Genomic DNA, 18,833 nt, shown 5'->3' on the forward strand with positions numbered 1-18,833 from the left:
AAGAAGAGGGATGACTTGGAAAGCAGCATCCCTGCGGTTATATCCGTGGCTTATATCCTCCAATCTTTGTAGGAAGGTGAACATTCAGTGACCGAGTGGACCTCGAGGTTCAACGCCTGGAGCTGAATTGCCCAGCCAGCAGAGTCAGACTACTAGAGAGGCCCCACAGCTTCAAGGCATATAGGATGCCCTTGAGGGAGCAATTTGAGGCTGAAAGCCAACCGTGAATGTTGGTGCCGTTGCACTGGTGGGGTTAATGCGTGGTACCATGATTTTCCCTTGGGTACAGTATTGTTTGCTTTTCTCTGCAATAATAAAACCTGTGTAAAAAGCAACAAACCATTATGTCAAAAGTAGAGTACATAAAGGGCAGGGGGTTAGCGTGTGAACACTTGTAACAGTCCGATGTGTTTGATATATGTCCAGCTGGAGTTGCTGTGCAATGCCTGCCTGTACTTAGAATCTATATGCGGCTGGTGATGGGGTTTGAGTGCAGAGGGTACGTACGGTTGTAGTTCTCAGGGCTGTAGGTGGAACGGCTAGGGTGGGGGGCAGCTGGTATGGTAGAATACCAGGTAAATAGTGAGAAGGGGGTTTTGAAGGAATATTGGGGCAAAAGGGAAAGACTTTGGATGGGTGGGTTAGCATGGGATTGATGCTGCCTGCATGCTACCAGTGATGCATACGTCCTGTTGGCACGCGAGAGGAGCTATCAGCTGCTTTGTGCTTTTCTTCTTTAGCCATTCACTTTCTCTCTGGTATGCAATTCCTTTTCCTGCTTTCGTTTTCCTCACTGGTGCATTTCTCTCTCCGTCGCTGCAACTCTACTTACTGTCTCTGGCATTATGACATCACTGGCGTTCACCATAACCTTCTTTGGGTTCTCCTTTGCGCCCTTCTCATTATGTAGTCTCATGTCTGTACTACTTGAATGTGCTGCTAGGATTGCAAGGAACTTAAAAAGAACACAAATATGAACATTTACAAGAGGCTGCATTGTTTATAATCACAGTGCAGAGTTTTGTAGACTCTTTGTAGCGATCATTTACACATAGGCTATCATATCACAGACGGCACGCAGAAAATGGAGCCTTGGGAAACTGGTCATTATGGAATCATGTTTCTGCTGCGACTAGATCAGGGCTAATAGGGTTCCTCCCTTATGATGGGGAAAGCAGACGAGCCGCTGGGGGACAGTGCACTGAAACACCACTCCACAATTGGCCAGCACGCAGTTATCCTGGAATCAATGTTGTCTTGCCTGCGACTCCCCTGGGAAGGGGAGCACTATGATTAAGGGCTCAATGGGTTCCTGTGCTTGGGAAAGCAGAGGCAGCTGGAGAGTACAGTGCACTGAACAGTATCCCTACATTTTCCACAGGATTCATCCTCCAGCTATATCCCTGCTCCGCGTCACGTGGAGAAGAGCGGGAGGTCTTCTCACAATGTGGATTCCGCCTGGTCCCTTATGCAGCTTGCCTGTGTGCAGCACTAATGGTCGCCCCACGCCTCTCCGGCACCAGTGGCGCAGACGCGGTAGCCTGACGCTGGGCAAGGACCGAGTAACTTCATAAAGCTTGCGTAAGCACATGCCCACAGCTGTGGCGAAACTTTTGCAGAGATACAGAGGCCGATTATTGGCGGATGTGAATAGACCAATCAATGGGCTATAATCCACTCTAGGCATGCTGCATGCAGGCAGCATACCCCCTCATCCTCTCACCAAATCATTTCCCTACTTAAAATAAAAGCTGTTACCGCGAAACACGATCCTCTGCTTCTTTCACAACAACTGCCAGCTCGCTGCGCTGGCTTGCTTCCTCCTGCTTGAGAGAGCTCCTGGCTGCATGCTCCTGGGACTTGGGTGTCTCCCCCAACCACCACGTACCCTCATCTCAGGTCCTTCCACACCTCACCCCTCTCCTCCCCGGCTTCTGAACTGTCCATCGGTGATCCTCGGATTTGCAGTGGAGTCAGACCCAAGATCCATCAGCTCCTTGTCAAAACGGCAGGTCGTGGGGCGCACCTGAGCGCCGGTTCCTCAGGGCTTTGGCAATAGGCCTGCCGCCATGACTCCGTTTACTTAACCACGCTACTGTCAACTGAGTCCTGGTCATTGGCCCCTTTCCAGCATGGACTATGATACTGCCATAGGTATCATAATTCCTACTCGGCTGGAGCGCAGTGTGACTGCCACGCTTCCTCATCCCAAACACTGATGAGGTCCTGCAGCTCGCCATGTCCATGCTGGGGGCTCGTTTGGGGCGGGAGGCATGGTCACTGGTTATATGATTGATTGATTGCAACTGCCACTGCCTCGCTGAGAAACAGGAGGAGGATTTTTAAAATTCCCAGGGCATTTAAAGGCGTGCACCTGAGCCAGGGCAGTGAGGTGGAGTGTGAAACGATGAGCAGAGTGGCCGAAAAGGTATGCTGGGATACCTCCTAATACCCTGGAGGCCAATAACAGCACTGTTGGTGTCCACACCTGATGAGCAGTGCTGCATCACCAGCGCTGGAATCGCTACACCCCAAGCAGACCAGGTGTACAGCCAGAGCTGCAGCCAGGGAGTTGAAGCGCTGGCTGGGCTTTCCAAGTGTGTACACAGAGTGAGTTGCAGCGCTGTAACCCCATCACCAGCACTGCAACTCTCCAGTGTAGCCAAGCCCTGTGTCCTGAATGCATCTCACTTCCCCCCTCCTCCCAAACACAGATACACAGTTATCCAAACAATGCTCAGCTAAAGTCTTCTGCAATCATGATTAAAAATCCTGGGTTGACTGGGTGATAGTGGTGAGTTGCTTAACTATCTCTCACCGCTATTTTAAAAGAAGGGTGGTAACTCACATCCATAACAAGGTTAAACACAACCTACAACAACTCATCCCTCCTAAGCTTTGTCCATCCTTCCAAAGGGGCTGAAAATGAAGACAACACAACAATGAATCCCAACCAGAAAAAAATGAACTAGTTCAACAAATGATATTAATTATGTACTATTAACTATTTAGAGTGTCAGGATGTTTTCACAAAAACAACAAGGAATCCGGTGGCACCTTAAAGACTAACAAGACTTAAAGACTTCACATAAATAAGCCAAATTAATTTTTTTCTCACCCACATCTTTTTGGATTTTTTTTCTTTCAATCAATGTAAACAGGACTTTTTTCAATGAGGCCCTGAGGAACCCTATTGTTTCTGTGGAATTTGCTGAGTGATATATACATACTGTGCCCATTTTGTTCTAATTGAAAATTAATTTATGTTACAGTATTATTACACAATAACAAGTGAAGAGACACAATTTTGACTCTATAACATTATACAGTACAATAAAACAAACACATTCTTAAATTCATTTTCTATTGTTGCCCTAATTAGACTGCATACATAAAGAAAATATGTATATGTTTTACAAGCAAAGCTAGTTTGCTCCTATATTGACCTATGAATCAGTCACACTTTTTGTTGCTCTTCTGTTATCGGAAATTTAAAGAAAATATTTTCATTTATTCTGAGATTAAGTTAAAGTTGAAAGTATTAATCTTCTATAAAATGTTACAAAATATTTAAGAATATATTTTCTTCATCAGTTTTATTGTCTATGGCCTTAATATTTTAAACAGCCTTGTAGTGCCTAGTAAAAAGCGTAAGAAAACGAAGAAACTTTTTAGTTGTTAAAAGATTAGTTAGTAAACATGACAATACTATATGGGACAGATGACATTTTTTCTACTAAACAATATGTTGACCAAATGTGTGAAAATTGCACAAAGTATGAGAAATGAACATTCTTATGGCACCAAATTAAATTCTGTTTTGGAAGAGACAGGAAGAAAAAAAACAAACAAACAGTCTCACTAGTTCTACTCTGGATCTGAAAGTGATTTTTTCTCCTTTGGCCTTGAATTAAAAACTCCCTTCTCTTATTTCAGTTTCCTCTCTGTTAGATGGTACAGTCCTGTTTGTCTACTGATCTCACAGCCATTTTGCCAAAATAAATATGTAAAAGTTTGCAACCATCTCAAACGTACTTTATATGCGTGAAATGTTGTTAATATGGTTATGCACTATTATACTTCTATGCATTATATGAATCTAAGATGACCAACCTGATATGTACCTAACAGTGAAATATTATCTGTCCAGCATACCTATGTACAGATGTTTAGATTGAAAGTTTCTGTGTTGAGCCAGGGAAGGAATTGTGAATAATGGTCTAATTTAAATATTTCTGATACCCAGGGATTACAAAATAAACACTCCTGTTTCACTTGGTAAGTGTTCAGTCAAGGGCTAACTCTGGAACTATCTTTTTGATTATTAAGCATTATTAATTATAATTAATTCTAGTAACATGAGTCTTGAGCCAACATGAAGCGACTTCTTCCTTCACTCCTCCTCTCATTTCTCCCCATCTCCTCCCCCAGCACTGACACCTGTCATTTCTTCAATATACCTAGCACGTTCTCTGGGTCTGGCTCCTGTGAAATCAAAAACTTGTTTGTCCATGCATCTGAAGAAAAAGTATTTTACTCATGAAAGCTTATGCCCAAATAAATCGGTTAGTCTTTTAGATGCCACCGGATTCTTTTTTTGGATACAGGCTAACACAGCTACCCTTCTGATACTTTGTCTGTGACAGAAAATGATAATCTGAATGATGGTAGAAATATTGGTGTTCTGTTGTCCTGTCAATAAGGACAGACACTCAACCTTTACTACTGTTACATATTTGTTTCAGGTTTCAGAGTACCAGCCCTGTTAGCCTGTATCCACAAAAAGGAGTTATTTCAGCTCATCAATTAAAAACAACAAAACAAACAAACAAACAAAAAAACTGGGAGACAGCTGCAAACCATTGAAAGACTTGTCAGAAAGCGACAGGAGCGAGGAGCTTCACGGCTTCCCTGAGTAATGGGTACAAATAACTAATCTCTCTCGCGTCTCCTGCTTTATACGGAGAGATGTTCAGGGCTCAGAAACAAATTTGTGGTTTCCCAAGCGATCGCGTTTGCAGCGATTCACAGCCATGCTCACAATGTCACAAATAAACAACCAAAGCAGAAACGTCAATCAGAGAGTGAAAAGAAGGAAAAAGAGCAGCACCAGGCCCCGCCGCTTCTCTGCCGCATTGTCTGGCTCGCACAGCAGCCCCCCACCCCCCTCACGGTCTTACTCAAAACTGTAGAAAATGGCGGCGAACGGTAGAGACGGGCCAAGGAGAGAAGTGATGTGTCAGGAAATCTGATTGGTCAGATTTTGCCGCAGCGCCCAAATCCTTGAAACCCAGAGAGGAGCATTTCCAACCCAAAACAGCCGCAAACGCGCGCCCCTCGCCCGACAGACGCACCAGAAGGGCAGCGAGACGACCCGCAACGCGCTTTGAAAGCGGCTGCTGTTTTAAGCAAGGGACACGGGAGACTCCACTAGAATCCCCGGAGGTAAGGCTTGATAATAAGTCTCCGCATCCCAACTGTGTGCGCGGCGGGGTTATAGGAATCCGGGGACAGGGGGCTCCGTCTTTATTGTCCTAGAAAGCCTTGGGGAGTGTAACTCCCGCAGGGAACAGACACCTGGGGTGGGGGAGGGGAGAGAGGCGGGCTACCCCCCCGCCCCGCCCCTTTTCAGTTCTCAATCAGGTCGCCACGCAGACAATATACCGAGACTTAGAATGCCTCGTGTTCGGAGCGGGTCAGCCGTGTGTGATTTTGATTTCGGCATGCTCTTGGTCGCAGGTAAGAGGTGGTCAAAGGTATTGAGGAAGAGGGGTGCTAAAGCGCATCAGTAAAGTGGCTTCGGGATTAACATCCAAGGTATGTACGAAGACCGGTCTGATTCGTCGCTTGGCTCGACGCGGGGAGTAAGAAGATATTATCGGGTTGATCTACGAAGAGACCCGAGGGGTGCTGAAGGTGTATCTTGGAGAAATGCTGAATTCGCGATGCTGTCACTTACCGGAACACGCCAAAAAAAAAAAGCGAAAGTACTGCGTAACGCATGGATGTGGTTAGCCTCGCCAGGGTCGTACTCTCTATGGTTTTGGCGGCTAAACGGCTCATTAAAGTCAACAGGATAACCCAAAGGCTCTTTTAAGAGCCACCCACACTTTCACAATAAGAGCTGTGATTCTAGTGTTCTAATGCAGTGATGTAAAAACTTAGTATAGAAAACTATACTTACAGATTTACACTAAATATGTTTGGATGTAAGTGACAATTAGTGCTTTGTTAAAGTAGCATGTCATTTTCAGCATTAAAATTAGTGGTGGCTTCTTTGAATGATAGTATTTGTTAGAAGAAAAAAAAATTTTAGTGAAAATGAGTGGCTACCTTTCGATTGTAGGTATTAATTTCTGCATTAAGCGAGCATTTACTTGGAGCTAGTATACCTAGAGACAACTTTTGTGCTTTCAGATACAGCGTATTTGTCTATCTCACCTGCCAATGTGTCTCTGGCAGTGTGCTAAAAAATGTCCATTTACAAGAGTTCATCATTCATATGGCCTAGGAAAAGATACCAATGTCTTAGAATCATAGAATATCAGGGTTGGAAGGGACCTCAGGAGATCATCTATTCCAACCCTCTGCTCAAAGCAGGGTCAATTTCCAACTAAATCATCCCAGCTAGGGCTTTGTCAAGAGGGGCTTTAAAAACCTCTTAAGGAAGGAGTCTCAAGGTGAATTTGCTTCAGCACCTTGTAACTGTAGGTTGAATAACTTTCCTTCTTGGTCTTCCTACTTTTTTTGTCACTAAATCTGTCACTAGCTATTAGAAGTTCTAATTAAATTAAATCTGATTAAATTTTAGAAAATTATTTGTATCCATAATGAAAAGCTCTTTTCAGACCTACTTTACATAAGAGCTATATGTATTTTTAATTGATTTTATTAAGTTGCAAAAAAGTAACAATGTAGAGGGTTATTGGGCTTAAAAACCCAAATTTCGCTAATGTTCTTTGCAGCGTTAAACATAGACACCAAATTGTAAGATTTTGTAAAAAATTTTTTAAAGTACAAGCATTTTTACAGTTTTGAATTCCTAGTTTATCTGTACCGTAGAGATCTTCGCATTTAAAACAGGAATAGCGGGTATGAGTCTTAAGACTTAAAAAAAAAACAAAAAAAAACCCACTTTTGGATTTCTCAAGTTAAACTGAAGAGCTGTCGCCCATATTATGAAAATAATTCAACTCTTATTGTGAAAGTGTGGGTGGCTCTTAAAAGAGCCTTTGGGTTATCCTGTTGACTTTAATGAGCCGTTTAGCCGCCAAAACCATAGAGAGTACGACCCTGGCGCTTCAGAGCATAAACCACATCCATAGCCGTTACAGTCTTTCGCTTGGCGTGTTCCGTGTAAGTGACAGCATCGCGGATCACATTCTCCAAGAACACCTTCAGCACTCCCCGGGTCTCTTCGTAGATCAAACCCGAAATACGCTTTACTCCCCCGCGTCGAGCCAAGCGACGAATCGCCGGCTTCGTAATACCTTGGATGTTATCCCGAAGCACTTTACGATGGCGCTTAGCACCCCCCTTCCCCAAACCTTTACCACCCTTACCGCGACCAGACATGCCGAAATCAAATCACACACAGCTGACCCGCTCCGAACACGAGGCACTAAGTCTCGGTATATTGTCTGCGTGGCGACCTGATTGAGAACTGAAAAGGGGCGGGGCGGGGGGGTAGCCCGCCTCTCTCCCCTCCCCCACCCCAGGTGTCTGTTCCCTGCGGGAGTTACACTCCCCAAGGCTTTCTAGGACAATAAAGACGGAGCCCCCTGTCCCCGGATTCCTATAACCCCGCCGCGCACACAGTTGGGATGCGGAGACTTATTATCAAGCCCTACCTCCGGGGATTCTAGTGGAGTCTCCCGTGTCCCTTGCTTAAAACAGCAGCCGCTTTCAAAGCGCGTTGCGGGTCGTCTCGCTGCCCTTCTGGTGCGTCTGTCGGGCGAGGGGCGCGCGTTTGCGGCTGTTTTGGGTTGGAAATGCTCCTCTCTGGGTTTCAAGGATTTGGGCGCTGCGGCAAAATCTGACCAATCAGATTTCCTGACACATCACTTCTCTCCTTGGCCCGTCTCTACCGTTCGCCGCCATTTTCTACAGTTTTGAGTAAGACCGTGAGGGGGGTGGGGGGCTGCTGTGCGAGCCAGACAATGCGGCAGAGAAGCGGCGGGGCCTGGTGCTGCTCTTTTTCCTTCATTTCACTCTGGTTGACGTTTCTGCTTTGGTTGTTTTTGTAAATAAATACAGATTTTTCCATAAGTATGAGATTATGAGCGTTGCTATGAATGATCACTCGCAAATGCGATTATTCGGAGAACTAAACTCCCATCTCCGTTCCAGCGAGGATGAGAAACCAAAGCTGTAAATTGAAAGTGGAAACAATTTTCCCCTTTTTGGTTGGCAGGGGCAATCACTCCAGGTTCTGATATGATATGCAAATTACGTATTTAGTCATCTTCATGGTTACAGTATAAGAATTATTTACAAACCTTTAGACTATTGAGAAACTTAGGTGAAAATAATTAAATTGTGAAAGAAAGAGCTAAGAAATACAGCAGCCATTTCCAATTTGGCCTCTGCTGCCATCTACTGGCTGTTTCAATTAATTAGTTTAAATCGTGGAGATTTTTAATGAGTCATTTTTCTGTTTTTACTTCCAATATTTTATCGTTGTCAATAGGATTACCTATGTGTTGAATACTGAATTGCTTTTCCCATCTGGAGAAAGAGAGAAGAAGGATATAGAAACTCAATGTATGATTTGTTTGAAATATATTAAATATGAAAATATGGCTATAGACATTCACTTATTTGAAATATGTATACATTTTGATGTATGTTCAACATACCAATTAACTGCAACAAAACAGTGTCAATATATTTTGTGCTAGACCATATTTGTTAAAGGAATAAAGGCTGTGTGGAAGAGGTGGGGAAAAAAGATTTCAAATGCTAGTTTCTCTTAATTTCTCAAAAAAAATAAAGATGTGGCACATGACATGGAATTTCATAGTATTAGCATGTCATGTACTTGAAATGCACCCATCAAAAATGCTCATCTCTTAGTTTGCGCGCACATTTTTTCCTTTCTCATTTAATTACACTGTAGTTGGTATTCCTATTTCTGAAAAATCTCTCAAAAAACATTCTCGCCCCCAGTATGATTTTTATACAAATTTCCAGTGACAGGATTTACCACTTATACTTAAATGTTAATCAAAGACTTTATATTGCATAATTTTAAATGAATGATATGCCTTCCATTTACTTAAATGGATGAAGAACCGGGATCTCTGAATATTTTTCCTCTTTCTTAACTTGTTCTATGATGATAATTTTCATCTAGGAAACATATTCATCTCTGATATACCAAAATAAGGAAATATATGACAGCTTTCAGTATAAGGTGGGTACACAACTGGATGAAAGACCATATTCAAAGAGTAGTTACCAATCAATAGTTCTCCCTCAGCTTGGGAGGATGCACTAGAGAGTTCCCACATGGGTCAGTCCTGCATCTGTTCCTATTCAATATTTTCATTAATGACTTGAATAATGGAGTGGAGAGTGTGCTAATAAAATGTGCAGATGACACCAAGCTGGGAGGGGTTGCAGGCACTTTAGAGGAGAGAATTAGACTTCAAAATGATCTTGACAAATTAAAGAATTGGTCTGAGATGAAATCCAACATTTCACTTTTGAAGGGAAAATCTAATTCACAGCTACAAATTGGGGAATACTTGGCTAGGTGGTGGTACTGCTAAAAATGATCTGAGTGTTATAGTAGATCACAAATAGAATGTGAGTCAATGGTGGGTGGTCAGATGAAGGCAGCTAGGAGATGAAGGGAGTCAGCCAGTTGAATTTGCCAGCAGAGGGAGGTAGGGTTGTGGTTTTTGTTTTTTGTTCCCTTAAATTGCAAGTACTCTCCAAAGTAGAACCCTCCATGGGAGGAAAACTGTGTGTCACCGACACCAGTTCTAGCTCTTCCCCTGCCTCCACTTGTGGGGGCACTCTGCCAGACAGGAATCCTGATCTTCAAGGCTTCTGCCTAGGCCCTGGTGTATACTTACTGGGAATGGCAGTGAAAGCCAGGCAGGGGGAAACAACAGGTGCAAAAGGTGTCTGTTGGTGGTGTCCCTCAGGAATCAGGAAAGAAACCTGCAGGGGGAGATGGCTCATTTACATGTCATCCAGGAGCATGAGGACTTCATTGTCAGGATGCACATAGAGACACCTGGGATGGCGGATGCTAGCTGACTACAGCTAACTGCAGCAACACTAGAGGAGGAAGGAGAACTGGGTGTGAGGAGAAGACAGGTTGCTGAACACCTTAAGTAGTAGACAGTTCTCCACCCTCCACCCGCATCCCCCATCCATTGAGGTAAAGAACCAGGATGCTGTACTGGCAACAGGAGCAGACCTCAATGGCTGAGGAGGAGGAGCGATTTGTCCCCAGTCCTGGGAGGCTCATGGCTAAGGCTGTGATTTAGTCATGGGTGTTTTAGTAAAAGTCATGGACAAGTCATGGGCAATAAAAAAATATTCATGCCCATGACCTGTCCATGACTTGTACTATAAATACCTCTGACTAAATCTTAGGTTATCGGGGGGGTTCCAGGATGCTGCAGGTACTGGGGGGTGGGGGCTTCCAGCATGCTACCGCTGCTGCTCCAGAGAGGCGGGGGGAGAGCGGCCTAGGCCCTGCCACTGCTGCTCTGGGGAAGGGTGGTGGCCAAGGGTGCTGCTGCTGCTCCCAGGCTGCTGCTCCATGGCAGTGCCCAGGACCAGCTGCTGGGGGCAACCCGAGCAGTGGCTGTTGCAGCTGGCCCCGGGGCCACCCCAGCTGGTCGGGCGGCCCTGGGGTCAGCTGCACCAGCTGCTGCAGAAGTCATGGAGGTCCCAGAAAATCACAGAATTGGTGACTTCCATGACTACTGTGAAAGACTCACAACCTTACTCATAGTCACTACACCCAAGAGGAGGAGACAGAGTTCTGGTGGCTGGGGAATCCCTTCTGAAGGAAATGGAGGCATCCATCTGCTGACCTGACATGATGTCCCAGGAAATGTGCTGCCTGCCTGGAGCTGGCATCCAAGGCGTCACAGAAAGGTTGCTGAGCTCATCTGTCCCTCTGATCACTACCCCCCGTTGTTCATCAGTATGGGCACTAATACATGATACTTCCTGGTGTGATCCTGAGCAGATCAGCAGTGATTATAGGACTCTGGGAGCTAAGGTGAAGGAGTCAGGGGTGCAAATGGTGTCTTCATATATCCTCTCAGTTGTGGATAAGGCCCCAGGCATGAACACATAAATCTGGAGACGAATACATGGCTGCACAGATGGTGTCAACAAGAGGGCTTTAGCTTCCTTGAGCATGTGGCGTGGTTTCAGGCAGAAAGTTGGCTGGAAGAGATGGGGTCCACCTGACCAAGAAGGAGAAGAGCATCTTCACACACTGATTTGCCAATTTAGTAAGAAGAGCTAAAAACTAGGTTCAAAGTGTTCAGGTGACAAAAGCCCACAAGTAGGCATAAAAAGAAGTTAATATAGCAGAGGGTTAGATGTTGGTGGGAATATGGAAAATTACAAGAAGTCATAAAAGCAACAAGAGGAAAATCAGTGGGGGAAGCTGCTCAACATCTTACATGTCTGTACACAAATGCAAGGACTATGGGGATAAACAGGAAGAACTGGAAGTGTTAGTATATGAAGTAAATTATGACATTATTGGCATGACAGAGATTTGGTGGGATAAGTCAGAATTTGATATTGGTAAAGAAGGGTATAGTTTGTTCAAGAAGGACAGGCAGGATAAAAGGGAGGAGATGTTGCATTATACATCAAGAATATATACACTTGTTCTGAAGCACAGAAGGAAGTGGGAGGCAGACCATCTGAAAGTCTCCCGGTAAATATAACAGGGGTAAAAAAGGAATGACATCATAGTAGGGATCTACTATAGACCATCAAATCAGGAAAAGGAGGTGGATGAGGCATTTTCTAGAACAAATAATAGAAATATCCAAAACACAAGACCTGTGGAATTTAACTACCCAGACATCTGCTGGGAAAGTAACATTATAAAATAGAAAATGTCCAACAAGTTCTTGGAAGTACGGGGGACAACCTTTTCTTTCAGAAAGTGGAGGAAGTAACCAGGGGAGCTGCCATTTTAGACTTGATTCTGACAAACAGGAAATAATTGGTAGCATATCTGAAGGTGGAAGGCAGTTTGATAGATTTAATGATTCTAAGGAAAGGAATAGTGAGAGCAGCAGAATAAGGCCAATGAAATACAAAAAAGTAGACGAACAAACAGAAAGAATTGGTAGGCAAGCTACCATGGAAAGCAAATCCTAGGGGAAAAGAGAGTTCAGGAGAGCTGGCAGTTTATCAAGGAGACAATATAAAAAAAGGTACAACTGTTAACTCTTTCAATGTAAAGTAAAAATGGACAAAATAGTATGGCTCCATCAGAAGCGCTTTAATAACCTGAAAATCAAAAAGGAATCCTAGCAAAAGTGGACACATGAACAAATTACTCAGGAGGAATACAAAAGAATAACACAAGCAAGTAGGGGAAAAAATCAAAACAGCTAAGGCACAAATTGAATTAAACCTAGCCAGGGACATAAAAGGCAATAAGAAGAGGTTCTTTAAATACACCAGCAGCAAAAGAAAGATATAGGACAGTGTAGTCTTTTACTCAGCAGGCAGGAGACCTAATAAGTGATTACATCAAGAAAATTGAGATGTTTAATGTCCATTTCCTTCAGTCTTCACTAAAAATAATAATGCTGACCAGATATTCAACACAACTAATATTCACAACAAGGGGGAAGTAATACAAGACAAAATAGGGAAAGAACAGATTAAAGAATATTTAGATAAATCAGATGTATTCAAGTCATCAGGGACTCATGAAATTCATCCTAGGGTAATGCACCAACTAACTGAAGCAATCTCAGAACCATTAGCAATTACACCTCTACTCTGATATAATGTGACCCAATATAACACGAATTTGGATATAATGCAGTAAAACAGTGCTGGGGGTGGGGAGGTGTGCGGACTCTGGTGGATCAAAGCAAGCTCAATATAATGTGGTTTCACCTTTAACGCGGTAAAAATTTTTGGCTCCCGAGGACAGCGTTATACCAAGGTAGAGGTGTATATTCAAAAGCTCTTGAAGGATGGGTCTGGTTTCAGAAAACCATAGAAGGGCAAACACAGTACCTGTCTTTAAAAAGGGGAACAGAGTACCCAGGCAATTATAACGAATCAGCCTACCTTTGATACCCCGAAAGATCGTGGAACAAATTATTAAACAATCAATTTATAAGCACCTGGAGGAGAATAGTCTTATAAGGAAGAGCCAGCACGTATTTGTCCAGAATACATTTGACTATAACAGGTTAAAAAAAGAACAAGATAAATTCATGGAGGATAGGTCCATCAATGGCTATTTGCCAGGATGGACAGGGGTGGCGTCCCTACCCTCTGTTTGCCAGAACGTGGGAATGGGCGACTGTGGATGGATCACTTGATGATTACCTGTTCTGTTCCCTCTGGGCACCTGGCATTGGACACTGTCGGAACACAAGATGCTAGGCTAGATGGACCTTTAGTCTGAGCCAGTATGGCCCTTCTTATGTCCTAACAAATCATGCCAAACCAACCTAATTTCATTCTTTGACAGGAATGCCATCCTAATGGATAGAGGGCAAGTGGTAGATGTAATCTAACTTGATTTTAGTAAGGCTTTTGACACAGTTCCACATGACATTCTCATAAGTAAATTAGGGAAATGCAGGCTGGATGACCTTACTATAAGGTGGGTTTACAACTGGTTGAAAGAACATACTCAAAGAGTAGATATCAATGATTCACTTTTAAACTGTGAAGGTGTATCTAGTGGGGTCCCACAGGGGTTAATACTGGGTCTGGTACTGTTCAGTGTTTTCATGAATTACTTGGATAATGGAGTAGAGAATATGTTTATAAAATCTGCAGATGACACTAAGCTTGAAAGGGTTGCCAGCACTTTGGAGGGCTGGATTAGAAAGAATTCAACATGATATTGACAAATTGGAGAATTGGTCTGAAGTCAACAACATGAAATTCAATAAAGATAATTGCAAATACTATACTCAGGAATGAAAAATCAAACACACAACTATAAATTAGGGAATAATTGATTGTGTGGTGGTACTTCTGAAAAGAATTTGGGAGTTATGGTGGATCACAAATTGAATTTGAGTCAACAGTGCAATGCAGTTTGTACAAAGGTTAATATCCTTAAGGGTTGCATTAAGAGGAGTGTTTATGTAAGACCTGGGAGCTAATTATCTTGCTTCTCTCAGCACTGATAAAGCCTCAGCTCAAGTACTGTTTTCAGTTCTGAGCACCACACTTAGGAAAGATGTGAACAAATTCGAGAGAGTCCAGAAGAGAGTAACAAACAGGTAGAAGTTTCAAAAACCTAACATATGGCTAAAGGTTAAAAAAACCCTGGGAATGTTCTTTTTTCTTGAGAAAAGAAGACTGAGGAGGGAGTTGATGACTGTTGAAACATATTACAGGCTTATAAAGAGGATGGTGATCAATTGTTCTCCATGTTCACTGAAGGTGGACAAGAAGTAATGGGCTTAATCTGCAGCAAGGGAGATTTAAGTCAGATATTAAGAAAATAAATTCTAATGTAATGATAGTTAAGATCTAGAATAGGCTTGCAAGGGAGGTTGTGAAATCCCTGTCATTGGAAGTTTTAAAAAACAGGTTGGACAAATACCTGTCAGGGATAGTTAAGTCTATCTGGTCCTGCCTCAAGGAATAGGGCTGGACTTGATGACCTCTCAAAGTCCCTTCCAGCCTTATATTTCTATGATTCTATATATTTGTATCTATGTATATTTAATTCCAGTTCTTAATTTACAAAGCAGCTTTGGAAAAATAATAAAGTACTTCTTGTCACAACTAATATTCTAGATGTCCAAAATCTGAGTAAAAATGTATTTATACCTATATTAATATATTGCATACATCAGATTTCCCAAATAAATGAAGTGTGTGCTGTGTTTTGCATCTGGTTCATAGTTCTGTCTAGCATCCCACTCAGTCCCCCCATAAATCCAGACTGTTATTCAAATAAATTAAAATGAAGCAAAAAGTAACTGCTGCTGACAATTTACAAATGCCTCCATCTTGGGCATTTCAAAATGGTCTGTGTCTTCGTTAGTGAATTGAACTGTTGGTAATTGGATACATTGGACTACGCTAGTTTAAGTACTAATAGTGCAGTTTGTCCACAATAGACTTGCTCTTTCGGGAGCAGTTTGCCACCATTAATTCTACTACTGTCAGGGCCGGCGCTTTCATTTAGGTGACTTAGGCAGTCGCCTAGGGCGCCAGCATTATGGGGGGGGGCGGCATTTTGCCGGGGGGAGTGGCAGGCGGCTCCGGTGGAGCTGTCGCCGTTGTACCTGCGGAGGGTCTACTGGTCCCGTGGCTCTGGTGGAGCTGCCGCAGCATGCCTGTGGCAGCTCCACCGGAGCCGCGAGACCTGTGCGCAGGGCGGCAAAATGCCCTGGTGCCTAGGGCGCCAGAAACCCTGGCGCCAGTCCTGACTACTGTACTATAATAGATGCCCTGTACTCTTGGTACCTCTCTGTCCCACAGTTCCTGGAACAGTTTACCGAAGCTGTTGTTTGTAGGAGATTTCAAAAGGCCTTCTGGGAATCCAAGGCCTACCTGGAACAGATAACATCACCAGGGCTGGTGTTAGGAAGTTTTGTGCCCTAGGTGAAACTTCCACTTTGCGCTCCCCACCTCCCCCCTCCCGCCCTGAGGCATCCTGTCCCCCCTGCCCCGGGAGCCGTGCAGCACCTCCCCACCCCAGCTCACCTCTGCTTTGTGTCCTCCCTGAGCAAGCCACTCCCCCTCTAATTCTCCTCCCCTCCCAGGTTTGCAGAGCCAAACAGCTGATTGGCGCTGCAAGCCTGGGAGGCGGGAGAATTAGAAAGAGGGTGGTGTACTCGGGTAAGACACAGAGAACAAGTGAGCTGGGGTGGGGAGCCCTGTGGCAGATCCTTCCCCCCTGCCCTGAGGCACCCCTGCAGCAGCTCCCCACTCCCCTGGCGTGAGGAGCTGTGTGGCACCTCACCACCCCAGCTCACCTCTGCTCCACGTCCTTCCTGAGCACGCCACCCCCGCTCAAATTCTCCTCCCAGGCTTGTGGCACCAAACAGCAGCGACCGTGCTCTCGGGGAGGAACCCCTGTAAAACGAAAAAATTGGAGGCATAGCTTTTTGGTGCCCCCAAATCTTGGCACCCTAGGCAACTGCCTAGTTTGCCTTAATGGTAGCACCGGCCCTGAACATCACACGCCTGAAGTTCTTGGGAACCAATGCTATTTCCAGATCACTTTCCCTAAAGATAAGACTGGGTGAATATTTATGCAGTTTTCTCAGTGAGCAAAATTTCTCCTGGAGATTTTGTAAAGCATTTGTGAGGCATCTTCAGACCTCAGGGATGGTATTTCAGTGGCAAATGTGATGAGCTAGATATTGAGACTAGCAGTTCACTGATTTATTGTTGCAAACTCCTTACTCCTACTTCTGGAGCAACTGGCTCTGTGCAGTACTTGACCAGTATGTTCACTAGATGGGACACCTGTCTTGTGTCCTGATCACTGCTTTGGGTTGGTGACATTGAGTTTTTCTCAAAACCTGGGACAAGTAGCTGTGAATGAATAATGTCGGAATGATGCATTAAACATTTGTATACCTTTGTGCTGAGCAACCCTTATATTTTGCAGCCTATGTTGATGAGGGCACTGTTCACTCATCAAACTTTCACTCTAATGCAAAACTTTGACAGTGACCTCATATACTATTGGGTCAATTATATCAACACAGCTGTTTACCACACAGTGAAAGCATTTTGGAAGTTATTCTGCCTTAACACTGCTGATGTCACTGTTAATATTTTTTTGTGATAAAGTGGGAATTTTCTGTAATATTTACATGACATGTATATATGTCTCAGTTTATCCTTTATACTGCATTGTTACCTAGTGGGTGGAAAAGGTCTGTTTGCTCTTGGGGCAGACTAAGACACAGGGATGAATGGCACCTAACTATCTGGGTCAAGTGGGCTTCAATCCCCGCATCAGTGGAACATTTGAGAAGACAATGGCAAATCCAGTAGGCAGGACATTGACACCTAGAAATCAATGACCCAGAGGGATATGGACTTCCTCACCTCTCCTTAGGGAAGCTTCGATCTAAGGACAGGAGAGGTGTGAGACAGGTAAGGGTGGGCTGCAGGAAGCAATCAGGACACACATCTGGGAATCTGATGAAGGAGGTCAGATGGACAGAAAGATGGAGCTTGAACAAAAGGGTTCACTACAGCGTGGCTGGGCTCCAGCTACCTAGAAAAATTATGTTTTAACCTTAATTTCTCTATGCTAACCTAAGGACTTCCTATGCTGTGTTCCAGCTGGCTAATTAACCTTTCTGTTTTGACAACATTGCATGAATGTCACTACAAATGCTTGCTGAGGTGTATTGATCCCTAGAGAATGTACAAGTTTCATGTCTGAGTGGGACTAGCTGAACAGAGTTCACCGTGTGAAGCAGGAGTACTGAAGGTCCAGAGGTCCAGTCTAACGAGGCAGTGAAGCCACAGGGGGTCTGCCCAATGGAAGAAGTTCCTCCTAGAGAATGCTCCAAAGCAGGGGCCATATATCATGTGGATCCATGACAGTTTTACATTAGACTGGAAGTTTAATGAAGTCGGGGTGTGTATTGTTTTTTTGCAATCTGGTGGCAGTGGAAGTGAAAAAAAAGGGCATGGAGTGCATGTTTGATGGCATTGCAGGCAGTGTGAAAGTGACAGGAAGCCACAAGTCTGTCACTTTAATTTTTATTGCCATTTTAAAAAAAGTTATGGGTGGATGAAATGTATCCTGCCATTTTGCCACTAAATATAGTATTTGTTTTCTAATTTACTAGATTTTTTAATGTAGCTTTGGTGTACCTCAGTGGATAGGACCACAGAATCCGGGAAAAGGGAGATGCACCTGCCTGGGAATCAGAGGGGAACAATGAGATGCAGAAGCTGCTTCTGACTATGCTGACCCTCCCGAGGAGTGTGAGCTGCTGTGATATGCCTCAGTAAATAATTTGTCTACAGCATTTTATCCCCACTAATGAGTTACTGAATATAAGTACTATTCTCCATGTGTAACAGTGATGACATAACCTGTCAGCTGAAGGAAACCACTATGAAGGAGATTTGGTCATCACTCATATCACCATACACTCCATAGCGTCTCATGGAATTCTGGAACCTGAATACAGCATTTGCCTGCAGTACACTGCCCTTTCATCTCGGTCCCTTCTCCCTGCCAGTATGAACGTACCTCTCAACCTTCCAACAGGTCAGTGTGGGAAAAGTGTGACACTCACCGCCTTGGCTGATGGTGGGGAGTGAACTGATGACCTCAGGAGCTAAAAGCATACACTTTTACATTTTGTGTTACAGAGTCCAACTTTTTAGTAGGCAACTGTCACAGAGTCCCTACTTCCATGGCTGGGGACCCAAAGGGGATGCACCACACACATGCTGAATAGTGGGTTATACAGGAAAAATGCATGACAACTGAAATGTAAAATTATGTGTATGTAACCCTCTGCCCCTCTGAGTTGGCAGCAACAAGGGCCAGGTTCAATATCCAGGGGTTCCGTTTCAATAACACCATGCATAACCGGCTCGAGCCCCCACCCAGTGACCTGGGACACTTACATACCACA

The 18,833-nt window shown here is 44.0% G+C and overlaps 2 protein-coding genes across 2 annotated transcripts in view; both read right to left on the minus strand.

Annotated features, from left to right (window-relative positions):
- LOC116834992 (histone H2A type 2-C) overlaps positions 1-18,833 on the minus strand; it is a 299,566-nt gene that overhangs the window by 154,753 nt on the left and 125,980 nt on the right. The window lies entirely within an intron of this gene.
- LOC116827281 (histone H4) lies at positions 6,246-7,690 on the minus strand. Its single transcript, XM_075067526.1, has one exon. The coding sequence runs from the start codon at positions 7,573-7,575 to the stop codon at positions 7,264-7,266; it is 312 nt and encodes a 103-aa protein (XP_074923627.1). The 5' UTR covers positions 7,576-7,690; the 3' UTR covers positions 6,246-7,263.

Source organism: Chelonoidis abingdonii, chromosome 1, assembly GCF_003597395.2.
Source record: "Chelonoidis abingdonii isolate Lonesome George chromosome 1, CheloAbing_2.0, whole genome shotgun sequence".
In the NCBI taxonomy this organism is placed as follows: Eukaryota; Metazoa; Chordata; order Testudines; family Testudinidae; genus Chelonoidis; species Chelonoidis abingdonii.